Source organism: Strongylocentrotus purpuratus, unplaced genomic scaffold, assembly GCF_000002235.5.
Source record: "Strongylocentrotus purpuratus isolate Spur 01 unplaced genomic scaffold, Spur_5.0 spur5_scaffold_16, whole genome shotgun sequence".
In the NCBI taxonomy this organism is placed as follows: domain Eukaryota; kingdom Metazoa; phylum Echinodermata; class Echinoidea; order Camarodonta; family Strongylocentrotidae; genus Strongylocentrotus; species Strongylocentrotus purpuratus.
In genome coordinates, this window is record NW_022145601.1 from 14,171,317 (window position 1) to 14,184,933 (window position 13,617).

General features: G+C 39.7%; 1 protein-coding gene across 1 annotated transcript; it reads left to right on the plus strand.

The window, feature by feature from the left end:
- Window positions 1–209: 209 nt before the first annotated feature.
- LOC594413 (tubulin beta chain-like) lies at window positions 210–10,158 on the plus strand. Its single transcript, XM_011663415.2, has 3 exons — window positions 210–266; window positions 8,197–8,532; window positions 9,204–10,158. The coding sequence occupies exons 1-3, from the start codon at window positions 210–212 to the stop codon at window positions 10,143–10,145; spliced, it is 1,335 nt and encodes a 444-aa protein (XP_011661717.2). The 3' UTR covers window positions 10,146–10,158.
- The last annotated feature ends 3,459 nt before the right edge of the window (window positions 10,159–13,617 follow it).

The following is a 13,617-nucleotide window of genomic DNA, read 5'->3' on the forward strand; positions in this document are numbered from 1 at the left end:
GCCTACCCTAGACAGGCTAGACTGTGTGTACAATATGCTTTTCATACTTAATTAAACGAAATACAACAGAAGTATGGAATACATATATCAATAACCGGGAAGTGTAACATCATAAAACTTTTCGTTTGTGTATGTGGCTAGACAAGCACAGCAATATTAAGGCTTATCCAGACTTTTGATCTACCGGGAAACAGAATTTTCAAGACAACATGCGTGAGATTGTCCATGTCCAAGCTGGCCAATGTGGCAACCAGATTGGTGCTAAGGTAAGAAGCCGAATTTCTTCAATTGATGTGAATTCATTCTTGTAAATGCAACGGAGAAGGTTATAATTCCCTTCCCGGGTACCACGCCCCATTTACTCTTTGTAGTTTTCGATGTAAATCTTATTTTAGGCTTAACTTTAGCAAAAGTTAGCTTAGCGAAAGGTAAAAAGGGATATTAAAAGGTGAAAATCGGCGAGAAAGCATCGGTAAATATTATTTTTAATCAGTTATATGTCCGATTGTAGTGAGGTTGTGTAGTACTCAACAGAATGGCTATGTCTTAAACTGTTTTAGATATAGTTTCGTTGTTACGGGATAGCACAGTATGCATGCTCAAAGACCAATTTTATTTTTTCTGAAGCTGATTCACATTTTCATAACTAAATTCGAGACATTTGAGAAGTGTTTTACAGAAACGTCTTTATCGCAACTTTTACGTTTAAGTCTTAATCGATATAACCCAAAGTATTTATAACATTCTTGGAGTCATGAAAAAATGTGTTTTGGACTATTTTTTTATTTTTTTATTTTTTATTTTTAGGACAGAGCATCAAGAAAGCAATTCAAAGTATCAAGTAAAATTATTGTCATAGGAAATTAAATCTCAAAATAATTTGACTTCAGCCAAAATGTGATCACAAGACCAGAAGCAAAGAATATTAAAACAGATACATTTCTCCCTAACCATATTGAATGAAAAGTGTTTACCAATAAAGGTTTGAAATATGTGTTTTTAAAGAGGATAATTCGATTTATTTTTTTTCTTTTAATGTAAAGATGAAAAAGATCTTCCGTTGTCTTTTTTCAACAAGCTTGTGAAATATAGAGTGAAATCATCTTCGAGCACTGTTTTTAATGTTAATGTTTCTGCCACTTATAAGAATGGAGAATGGGCTTAGCGTTGAGAGGCAGCTTGCACAACCTTCTCTGAATTCATCTGAATTTACTCTATTTCTTGTTATTGGATGAGTGTTGTTTTTCAAGTGTCTAGCTATTATGTGTGCCACAGATTCAACTAGACTGAGGTTGAGCAATTCTGTTGCTGTTTGGATGATCTTTTTCAATCTTGTTTTGGGCAGGCGCGTACGCAGGGGGGGGGGGTTACCCCCCCTTCATTTGTTTTAATGTATGTGCTTATGCTGGCTGAGTCGTTGCAAAATTTTTGGGACCAAAAAAAAAAATAGAAATATGTCCTCTTACCCCCCCCCCCCCCCCCCCCCCCTTATTCAGCGGCTGGCTGAGGCGTTGCGAAATTTTCCGCCCGATTTGAAATTGTTAAAACCCCCCTTGAAAAAATCCTGCGTACGCGCCTGACTATTATGGTAGACACAATGTACTTCATTAAAGGTAGGTAGTCATTCAAGCATGTGAGTACGCTAGTCTAGACCAGATTTGAATGGCATGTTGCAGCAGTTCAATGATCATACGAAGCTGCACATTCTTCTAGTGTTTGCTATAATATTGACAATCATTGTCTGATCCTGATTCTAAAGGGATTTAGTTCACCTCATTTTGTAAGAAAAATGTCTGGTTGTCAGGAGGACATGGAAAATGCAATTTGTATTATAGTAACTCATGTGTGACATTGAGAATATCTCTCTTGCTTCTCGCCGGGGATGTTCAGTTGTTCACCCTAATGCCTAGGTCACCTATAAACCGGGCCCCGTACGATTTTCCCTACCCGGCGGCTTGCCGTGGATTTAGAGACCGTACGAGAACCTTCCGAATTTCATTTCTACGGCATGTGCCGTCACATATTCTGCGGTGCCCGGGAGTTGCCCGGTGAAAATTGGCCGAGTGAAATGCAAGGCGCCCGTAAGGGTGCCGGCAGGTGCCTGCCGGTAAGCTGACGGGCTCCGTCCGATGAGCAGGTGCACCCATGGCTCCCGGAAGCTGACCTACCGGGGCCCGGATGGGTGCCGTGCGGTGCACTGAACTATGTGTCCTCTGACATCCGCAACTCCTGCATTTAAAGCTGCGTTGTACATTTTGAGATGCCGCCGTGACGGGCCCGCAAGGGCAATATTCATTTTAAATGGCCCCCGAACGGCAGACGCCAGGTGTTGTGCATATCACGGCACCTTTGAGCACTGCAAGGCGCCCGTAAAGATTTTTCATGAAAATGTACCAAAATGTAAATGTAACAAAATCGTGAGGGGCCCGGCCGGGCAGCGTCCGGAGCTCGCATGGAACCTGTAGGGTGCCCAACGGGCCCTTTACGGGCTTTCTACGGCCTAACGGTCAGATAAAAACGCCGGGAGAATTGGGAGCAGCCAATGCCTGGATTACATTTAGCCTGCGATTAGTCTACGGAGCCCGTATTCTGCCCGTATCCTCTGTGCGGAGGCAGAGGGCGGCCGTGAGATTTTCGTACGGATTCACGGGCTCCGCAGCCTTTACGATTTTGTTTCGCGCGAAGTTAAACAAAAATCGTAAGCCCGTAGCCCGTATATATGTCATAGGTTGCATAGGTTGCACAATCCCCGCACGGGCATCGCCCGGAGGCCTCGCACTGATTGTGCAGCAAACGTACGATTTTTCGGTGGACACGGCTGTACAGTCACCGCGCCTTCTCCGCGCAACCTTTGCACGGAAGCTGCACGGGCTCCGTACGATTTCCGTGCGGAGGCTGCGGAAACTGCACGGCTACTGCATTCAAATTGCACGATTTCCGTACAAACTCCGAGCAGCCTCTGTACGGATTTGCCTCGGCCTGCCCCCGAGGGCCAATACAATAAATGGCACGATGCTCGTAGATAATGTAAACACAAACATCGTAACCCGTAGCCTCCTACGATGTCTACGAAAAATCGTAGACTAATTTATCGCACGGCGCCCGGGGCAAATGTAATCCAGGCATAACTCAGCACCACGACGCCCGTACGGCTTAAAAAACCGTCCCAGCACCCGTAGGAACTTTACGGCAGCTGGCTGGGCACCGGCCGAAAATTCCCAAAATGTCTGTTTTTACTCGCCGTACGGGCCCCGGAGTGTATATGTTAAAGCCCCATAAGGCAAAAAAAACCCCAGAGAAACTGCTATTGTGTGTCATGAAGATTGTCCACTTTCCTCTGTGGATGCATCCACGCGTAGAAGCCTCAAGTGGGGGGGGGGGCTTTAGAATCAGAGTGATCAATGAAAAATAGACATTGGGTTGAAACTTGTATCACGCACGAACTTTCATATATTCATATATGATATAAAACTATGGCTTTGTACCAATTTGTGACACTGTAGGCCTCATACATGTACTACTATTTTGAAATACACTACCGTGTGAGTCAAAAAAAAGTTTACACCTAGAAAATTGCTAATTATTTTAAAACTCATCTATGAACAGTACATTATTATACATCTTATGAAAAAGTTTTTGACCCCTAATCATTTGGTATCATTTTTGTGTGGTATATTCTCACGTTTGGATTTTCTCATTGTTTGCGAGAGTGCAAAAATCGACTTGCGCCAAAGTGATGCCTACAGCATGTATTATGTTGGGATTAGCGGAGTGAGAGAATGAATTGAATGTATCAAATGAAATGCATTGTATATGCTTTTTGCAGAAGCAAAGTCACACACGCACACAATCACGCGCACAAATGTTCTTTGACATTTGATATTCGATATTTGATACGTGTGGCATGATTAATTTTGTTAGGGATGTTATTTGGATCTGCAAAAACCGATTTAATTCCCCAATCCCAATTGTTTTATTCAAACATCACACGAGCAACTTTGGCGCAAGTCGATTTTTGCACTCTCGCAAACAATGCCTCCTGTTCATCCAAGCGTGAACACATACCACACAAAAATGATACCAAATGATTTGGGATAAAACACTCTTTCATAAGATGCATAATAATTTACTGTTCATAGATGATCTTAAAAATAATTAGCAATTTTCTAGGTGTAAACTTTTTTTTTTGACTCACACTGTATAGTAACACTACATAATCCCTATCACTCTTTACTGCACTGAGCAGAGAGAACTCTATTGACTATAAGTACTTCAACGGTTCTCCAATCCAGAAATATATTCCTGAATATATATAGTTGTCTATATTTCAGGTAAAAACGCGCCCTCCACCATGTGTGTGTGTGTTTGGGGGCGGGGTGATATTTCTCCTTGTAGACATACTATGGTTACATACCGCGTGCGTATCGAGGCCAGTTTGAATAACATTATTATCAAAAGTACATGGCCTTGAAATGTGATTTGAAAAGACACCATGATCGTTACAATAACGACCGCATTGGTAACAATAATGTGGTTTTCTCGCCAATGTGTTACACCGCGCAATTTAGAGTTTAACTGTAAGAATAGGTTGATGTATTTGCTTTAGTTTTATGATAACAATCATCCTGTGTTTTTTTTTAATTATGAGTTTCATTTTATGAATGTATCATGATTCGAGTTATTTTTACCATCCCTTATATTCGTATCCCTCTCCCTCCCTCCCTCACTCCCTTCCTCCTTCTAGATCTTCCTTTCTACGTCCCGCTGTCTTTCTCCTTTTTCTAAGAGCCCAGCGCTATTTGTAAAAGTGTGGATGGGGGTGGGGGCAACAACACAACCCCGATATTTCCTAGTTGCATGTAATGGCCAGAGGTTTTCTTTGTCAGTGAACGAAGCGAGCGAGTGAGCGAAAGTTTGACAATTTTATAGGGTTCCAATGCAAACGAAACTCTAATCATATTGTCATGTCGTATGTAATATTTATATAAAATATTGACTGGCCTTGTGGGAGATACCACACAATTGCCCAAACTAGACTCATATTGCCCCGAGTCAAAGACGAGGGCAATATGGGTCTTGTGAGGGCAGTATTTGTGGTATCTACCGAAAGTTAAGCCAGTCAATATGTTTATTTTTATCCAAATCAGACGTCTAGAGCAAATACATAAATCAACCATGACAATCCCAAAGAACTGAACAAACTTTGTCAACCAGCAGTGCTTGACGACATTTTCGATACACTGCAAACAATGTTCCTTTGGTGCGATTATTACGTCACAATAGAGTGTGCGCAAAGTGCGCAGGTTTAATAGATGCGCAATGAAAATGACAAAATACGGTGCGGTCAATACGAGACTATATTTTCACTCGTCTCTACACGCAAAGTCTATACGGGCAGGGAGACCAAGGAAAATACAAAGAATAAACCCCTCCGTTCCCACTGATTGTGAAAAACTAGGGCAATACGGTTTGGTAAATGACCAGCTCAGATGTCTGATACGGAAAATCTTATCCGTATCAGACAAAAGAAGTTGAAGATTATACAGAACAAAATGGTGAGATTTATCAACTGTTCTGGTCCAAGAACTAATGTTGGCTACAGCGAACTTTCTAAAACTAGTTTTCTTGAAGTCGACCAAAGATCAAAACAACTCGTATTGCATCATTGCATAAAATATATCATACTAGGTCGAATCATTATATTCGATCCAACTTCGATCTTGTTACTGACGTACATGATTATAATACAATAAATAGCCGATTCAACTTTAACTTACCAGAAAGAGTAGGTAGTATTGGAAATTCGTTTTATTACAATGCCATAAAACATTGGAATTCCCTTCCCAATGGTGTAAAAGAAATAGGAAACTATGATCATTTTAAGAGAAAAATAAAGGAATACCTAATACTTGACAGTCAGAGAAGAGAAGTGAATGACATGTTATATGATTGAAATTGTTATTCTTCTGTCGGTTCATACTTTTTCATGTTGTATATACTTATGTTTTCGTACGTTATAGAAATTCTACAAATTCATCATTATTTTCCTCTTCTTCCTTCTCCTCTTTTTCTTCTTCTCCTTCTTCTTTTTCTTCTTGTACTTAATATCATTTCTATCATCAGTTTAATGTTGTTATTATTATTATTATCTTTAATAAGTAGTTCTTTTAATTTTCTTATCTGTCTGTAAATATTACTATTTTAACTTATTAATTGTATACATGTCTGTAAGGGACCCCACCGGAAATAAGCTCTCGAGCTTTCGTGGGTTATCCTGTTCAAGCTGACTTATTTTTGATCTGTTATTATTGTATATTGTTGTATGTTGGAAGCTTGTCGAATAAAAATCAATCAATCAATCAATCTGAGCTGGTCATTGATACATGTTTATACAGGATAAAAACAAATACAGATATTCATAGATGAACGTTGCAACGCGAAACAAAATTACAATAGCATATTGAAAATATAGTAAAAAATAATGAGATACAGGGAAAAAAAAACATTTACACAGCACTTATCCGTAATAAAATAAGAAAGCCTTGGTCGGGTTAAACCAGGAGTAAAAGAAGAAGAGGAGGAGGAAGAAGAAGAAGAAGAAGAAGAAGAAGAAGAAGAAGAAGAAGAAGAAGAAGAAGAAGAAGAAGACGAAGAAGAAGTAGAAGGAGAAGAAGAAAAAAAGGAGAAGAAGAAGAGTGAGGAAAAAGAAGAAAATAATTTGAAGAATAACTTTTATACGTGTATTTAAAAGTATTTACGGTATTTCAACTGACAGCTGGTAACACCTTGTCGGTTATTATATTTGTTGTGTGCTTGCCTAACATAGCAACTTGAGCTTTATATTTTGTGCTCGACTTGGCCGAACTAAATATCGATGATTCTGAGTTTACGAGGACGCCCTCGGATGATGGCAAATAATTTAAGCTTCAAAATAATTCCTTGTAGTGATCGTAGTACTAGATGGGAACACAAATATTTACATGTGCATTGAAGAAAGAGAGAGATAGAGAGATAGAGAGATAGAGAGAGGGGGAGAGAGAGAGAAAGAGAGAGAAATTGGGGGAGAGGGAGAGAGAGAGAGAGAAAGGGGGAGAGAGAGAGAGAGAGAGAGAGAGAGAGAGGGGGAGAGAGAGAGAGAGAGAGTGTGTGTGTGTGTGTGTGTCGATGTATATTAGGTATATCTTAGTCCATTGCGAATAGCCTTTCTATTGCTCTATTGCTAGTTTGCACAAAAATAGTTGCAAGTGACGCTGATCAGGACAGCACAAGGGGGCGCTCTTTAACATGATACAGCGTTCTAGAACGAGTCTGTTATTTCGATCAATATATTGTGTTCTACTACTGTGCTATTAGGTTCTCTGCAGCAAAATCCTTGCTTTACCATAAATAATGTGAATTTATAACTTTCGGATATTCGTGGAATTATCCGCTCTCTAGTTCTTACCAAATAAAAAAACACGAAATCTTAGTATGATTGTTAGAGGAGAAAACATTGATACGGGCTTCCGGTGCTCAATTAAATTGTTGATATCCGATGAATTTATTTTCACAAAGGCCCCTTTAAACCTGTAATAAGCGTCTGATAAACTACCAACTATCTCAGGGTTTTTCTATAAACAAGTGCACTATGATTTTGCACGTGATCAGGTGAATATTTATGTTCTTTATGTGGCAAACTGTATGATTTAAATTTTCAATTCAATTTCAATAAATGTATATTTCCAACAAAACATTACAAATCAATAATAAACATTTACAACAAATTGAGGAATACATATTGGAAACAGCGGGGTCCATTAAAAAGCATTGTTTGTACAATTGTGGACTTCTCAGATGATACTTATAGGAATAATGAGTAATTGAATTAACAAGTCCGTAACTAAACAAAGAAAATACAAAAAAGGGGAAAGGGGGATGCCATCAGAGACAGAAATAGTTTTATATAACATGACAAAGAACATGAACACGGTCATAATACAAAGAGTAGATAAATCTACCTTTACCAAGTACCTGTGTGAAAATGATAAAATCACATCGCGTCCTCGTCAATCACGTAACTCACCTGTCTTTGCAGTTGAAGCCTAGTATATAATTTTATGAAACATATTTCTAACAGTTTAATATTTGAATTCAATTGAAAATATGATCCCAATTTAAATGATTCTCTAATCATTCCTCTTGTTGACTATTGTCTAGTTCTGGGAGGTGATCTCTGATGAACACGGCATCGACACGACCGGTACTTATCACGGTGACTCTGATCTCCAGCTCGAGCGTATCAACGTCTACTACAATGAGGCGGCAGGGGGACAATACGTCCCAAGAGCGGTTCTTCTCGACCTCGAGCCAGGCACTATGGACTCGGTCCGTTCTGGGCCATTTGGTCAGCTTTTCAGACCTGACAACTTCATATTTGGCCAGAGCGGAGCAGGGAACAACTGGGCCAAAGGACACTACACAGAAGGCGCTGAACTCATCCATTCTGTGATGGACGTTGTACGAAAGGAGGCCGAGGGATGTGACTGTATTCAGGTTGGTTTAAAAAACTTGTTTCATTGTTTCGATCATAGTAATATATCCTTCACGAAGCATTACAAAACAACCTTCACTATACAAAACATTACAATTCTGATGCCTGAGTTGTGCAGTGGACTTTGAAAGTGTTTTGGAACAACGCTTGTAATTTTGTGTCCGTATATTCCAAATTGCTATTATGACTTTGTTGTCTGGCGACTGAATTAACTTCAGTTCATCTGTTCGTTACAAATACCAGAATCCCTTAATTGATCTCTTGATTCGAATCATTTTGTCTGGCTTATGTTTTCTCATTATTTCATTTTCAAATTATTCATTTAATATCTAATACTGGCCATATCATCAGGGTTAGATCCTCCCTGGCTTTTGTAAATCTTATTCAGACCGCATATGTGTTATTGTACCTACAATATGCTCCAAAGCTTTTTGATAAATATTGTTTCATTTGAAATTATTAGTCATTTAAAAATATTAACAGAAAGAAGCCACGAAATGAATTCAATATTGTAATTTCTTTGATTAGGAAAGATATTGAAATTGTTGCATTCACGTTATCGTTTCCATTTCCTATTCAATTATCATTTCAAGAATAGGTCACTCGGAACCGAATACCTAAGAGTCTGGCTTAAACATGCGTGACCATTTATTTCATGTGTCTATGTCCACAGGGGTTCCAGCTTACGCATTCTTTGGGAGGTGGAACTGGCTCTGGTATGGGAACCCTCCTGATCACCAAGATCCGTGAGGAATACCCTGATCGGATCATGACATCCTTCAGCGTTGTTCCTTCGCCAAAGGTTTCAGACACCGTCGTCGAACCTTACAATGCCACCCTGTCCGTCCACCAACTGGTCGAGAATACCGATGAGGCGTTCTGCATCGACAATGAAGCACTCTACGACATCTGCTTCCGAACCCTGAAGCTTACAACTCCGACCTATGGCGACCTGAACCATCTTGTGTCTGCAACCATGAGTGGTGTCACAACTTGTCTCAGGTTTCCTGGCCAGCTAAACGCAGATCTTCGTAAGCTAGCAGTCAACATGGTTCCATTTCCACGTCTCCATTTCTTCATGCCTGGATTTGCTCCTCTTACAAGCCGTGGTAGTCAACAATACAGGGCCACATCTGTTGCCGAGCTAACACAGCAGATGTTTGATTCTAAGAACATGATGGCAGCCTGCGATCCTCGCCACGGCCGCTACCTCACCGTCGCCGCAATCTTCCGTGGCCGTATGTCCATGAAGGAGGTTGACGAACAGATGCTCAACGTACAGAACAAGAACAGCAGCTACTTCGTCGAATGGATCCCCAACAATGTCAAGACTGCTGTCTGTGACATCCCTCCCCTAGGTCTCAAAATGGCTGCCACCTTCATCGGCAACAGCACCGCCATCCAGGAACTCTTTAAACGCATCTCTGAGCAGTTCTCCGCCATGTTTAGACGAAAGGCCTTCCTTCATTGGTACACTGGCGAGGGTATGGACCAGATGGAGTTCACTGAAGCTGAGAGCAACATGAACGACTTGGTGTCTGAGTACCAGCAGTACCAGGACGCAACTGTCGATGAGGAGGATTTCGATGAAGAAGAGGAAGAAGAACAACAGTAAGATATCCGTGAAGTCGCTTAGCTCGATTTATAACTGGGAATGATTGATAGGAACATCTTGATTGTAGATCTTGTCAGTTATGTAACAGGATATGTTGATAAAAAAAATCCCTCTTTTCTGTTCTCTCCCCCCTCCCTCTCTCTCTCCCCCTCTCTCTCTCTCTCTTTCTCTCTCAATGTATATCTCTCTATGTGTGTCTCTGTGTGTGTCCCTCTCTTTCTCACCCTCCCTCTCAGACAGATCTTTCTTTCTCTCCCCTATTCTCTTTTTTCACCTTCCTTCCTTATTCTACGAACGATGTTAGTTTTCTTTTGAGCCACCCAAAGTGGTTCCACTAATCTTTTAAAATCTGCCCTCTGTTCTTTTTCTGCTCTCCTCTGTTCTTTTTCTGCTCCCCTCCTTCGCATCCTTGATTCTTCTTATTTTTCTCTGACTGGACTGTTTCCTGTTTCTCAAGGTATCTGTTAGCAGAAATCTGCAGTTTCTTTTTGTTCTTTGAGGTCAGGGTTTAAGAGCTAGAATTTAAACCTATGGCAATATGCAACATTTGCAATGTCATTATACAACAACACTATTTTAATTGCCATTGTTATGCAGACGATATCCAACTGTACATGTATACATCATTCCTACCTAACCAAACCAATGTCATTGATTCCATTAAAACCTTGAGGCTTGTGTTCATGATATCAAGAATGGATGAGCTCTAATTCCTTGAAATTAAATCAAGAGAAACCGGAGCTGTTGTTTATCGGTTCTAAAACTCTATTAGACAGGGTCAGCCTTCCCTTTATTAAGGTTGATGATGATGTTATTACTCCGTCTAAATCATGTAGAAATCTTGGAGCTTTATTTGATTCTACAATTTCCATGTCCGTTCAGATTCCGGGTGTTTGTAAATCTGTCAGGTATCAACTACGTAATTTAGGCATTATCCGCAAGTCTTTAACCCGCTCGGCCACAAAAAAAAATAGTTCTTGCCCTCATATCGTCTCGACTTGAATTTGGTAATGCATTTTTGTTTCAGCTGCCACAGTCTCAACTTTCACGGTTACAAAAACTACAAAATTCAACAACCCGTATTGTTACCCTTACCTGACGTACTTCTCACATTACTCCTGTTTTGTCTTTACTACATTGGCTACCTGTTGAATCCCGTATTGTATTTAATTTATTATTGCTTGTTTTTCACTGTATACATGGATCTGCCCCAGAGTATAATATTAATTTGTTGAAGCCTTATAATCCTCCCAGACGCTTAAGATCATCCGATTCTCAATTGCTTGTTGTTCCGAAAACTAAGAAGTCATGGGGGATAATATTTAAAATATTTAAAATATGACAAATTTGTATAATATGACAAATTTCGGTCATTTGCACACGCTGGACCTCACCTATGGAATCAATTGCCACAACATATTCGTTATATTTCAAGTGTAGATTGCTTTAAACATGACCTCAAAACTCATTTGTTCAAAGCGGCTTTCCGGTAGATTTAGATTTACTTTCACATTGTTTTTGTTCATTTTTGTGTGTATTTTTGTGTACTTTTAGCTTTTTTTCTCCATGCGCCTCGAACACATTAGTTATGTGGAGTTGGCCCATTATTTATACTCTATATTATAATTATTACAGCTGAGTGATTTCAGTTATTCAATTTATTAAAGAAATGAAGACAAATGATCAATCAATGACATTACCTTTATTAATCAATCAATGAAATCGTGGACAATCAATGAACATATATATTTGGCATAATAAACATGATAAAGAAAATCGATGAACAATGAATAAATCAGAGATGGAAGAAATTTTAATTAATATGCATGCTTGATTTTTAAGACTGCGAATAAGAATACATTACACTGTGACAGTATAAAAGAGTGGAAATGGGACAGAAAAATAAAAGACAGAGAGAGAGGGGGAGGTGGAAGGGCGGAGATAAGGGAGAAGATGTAGGGAAAAGGGTGGTTTAAAAAGGGAGAAAGATGGGGATGTCTAGGGAAGAGAGAAAGAGAGAGAGAGAGGGGGAGAGAGAGAGAGACTGTGTGTACGTGTTGTGGCGTGTGTGTGTGTGCGTGTGTGTGTGTGGGTGCGTGTGTATGTGTGTGCGTGGTGTATGTGCGTGGTATGCATGTGTATGTGCGTGTGTGTACGTGTGCGTGTGTGTGTGTGATACAATATTAGATATGCTAACAAAGTAAAGAGTCCACATGGGACCTTCTTGATTCATTTCACTTGTATTATTTGCTTTACATATTTGCTGTATGAGGCCATTGAGGCCATTTTATACTTATTTTCAAATCTTGTGAACATATATTTCATCTCCAAATGTCATCTGAAGAAGAAAAAAGTAGTAAAATTATAGTGTCATAGAAGCCGTTGTCAGTATAATGTAAGTCTAGTTTTCAAAGAAGAGGAACTAATATTGGCTGTGTTGCATTAATTACTAGATCATCACCTCGTGGTTGTCATGCCGTGAATTGATTATTTGATTGCCGAAAGGAAATCAAGGCCGTTTTACAGGCATCAACAAAAAACGGATATCAAGCGAATTCCCGTTTCCATGGACATAGAAGGTAAACTCTCAATCAGACAATAGGCATCCCTCTTGGAGATGGTGATGCTTACCATAATACAACGCCTATGGAATAAAGCTCCACTTCAGATAGAAAAACCAGCCCAAATTGCTCCATGAAATGTAAATGATGAGAGGTCCTGTTTGATAAAATTGAGTTAGAGAAATGTTAACCTGTACAACAGAAAGCAAAACCGTTTACTATCATATACTGAATCGGACCTTAAAGCCGATGTATGGTTTTGATAACCTCCAAAAAAAAAATTCCCATGAGTTTAGATAATAAATAGGTAAATCGCGATTGCGGTCTGTTGGTAGTGGATTTACTCTCTTGTTCAGATGTTAATGGATTCATTTTGTTTGTTTACAGAAAATAAAACCAACCAAACAACAAACCAATGAGTGTGTCGTTTTTCTTTTATTTGGAATATCCTTTGCGATCAGCTTTTACAATATGAAGAAAAAGGAGCTGGTCATGTATGGGATTTGCACTCAAGACAACGTCCAGTTTTTGTTTACATTCTATCACCATGACAACATAGCTTCTACTTTGTAAACTAAACGAGGTACACGCTTCGTTTTCCGATGGTCATGCTAGCTTGACGTCTCCATGGTTACGGCAACGATATCACCCTCTGTCCATTATGGAGGAAACAATTCCAAGGCAAAAGTGACCACGAACTTGGAATCGACCATACGCCATTGGTCAATCGGATGCCAGCATGCCAGGGATGGTCTCAAACCTCTCGTTCAAAATAAACGGCGACCTCTTCTATCTCCGGTAACCATGGGCTACGAACGAATGATTATTAGACTCGTATTCTCTAAAGCAAACACTAGGGGGGTGAATAAGTACAGTAGAAATTACAATGACATATTGCATAACCTTTCTCT

Excerpts from the sequence above, each read along its gene's own strand:
- LOC594413 (XM_011663415.2), top strand. The coding sequence starts at position 210 with ATGCGTGAGATTGTCCATGTCCAAGCTGGCCAATGTGGCAACCAGATT. Across the intron at positions 267-8,196 it reads GCAACCAGATTGGTGCTAAG|TTCTGGGAGGTGATCTCTGA; the intron begins GTAAGAAGCCGA and ends ACTATTGTCTAG. Across the intron at positions 8,533-9,203 it reads AGGGATGTGACTGTATTCAG|GGGTTCCAGCTTACGCATTC; the intron begins GTTGGTTTAAAA and ends CTATGTCCACAG.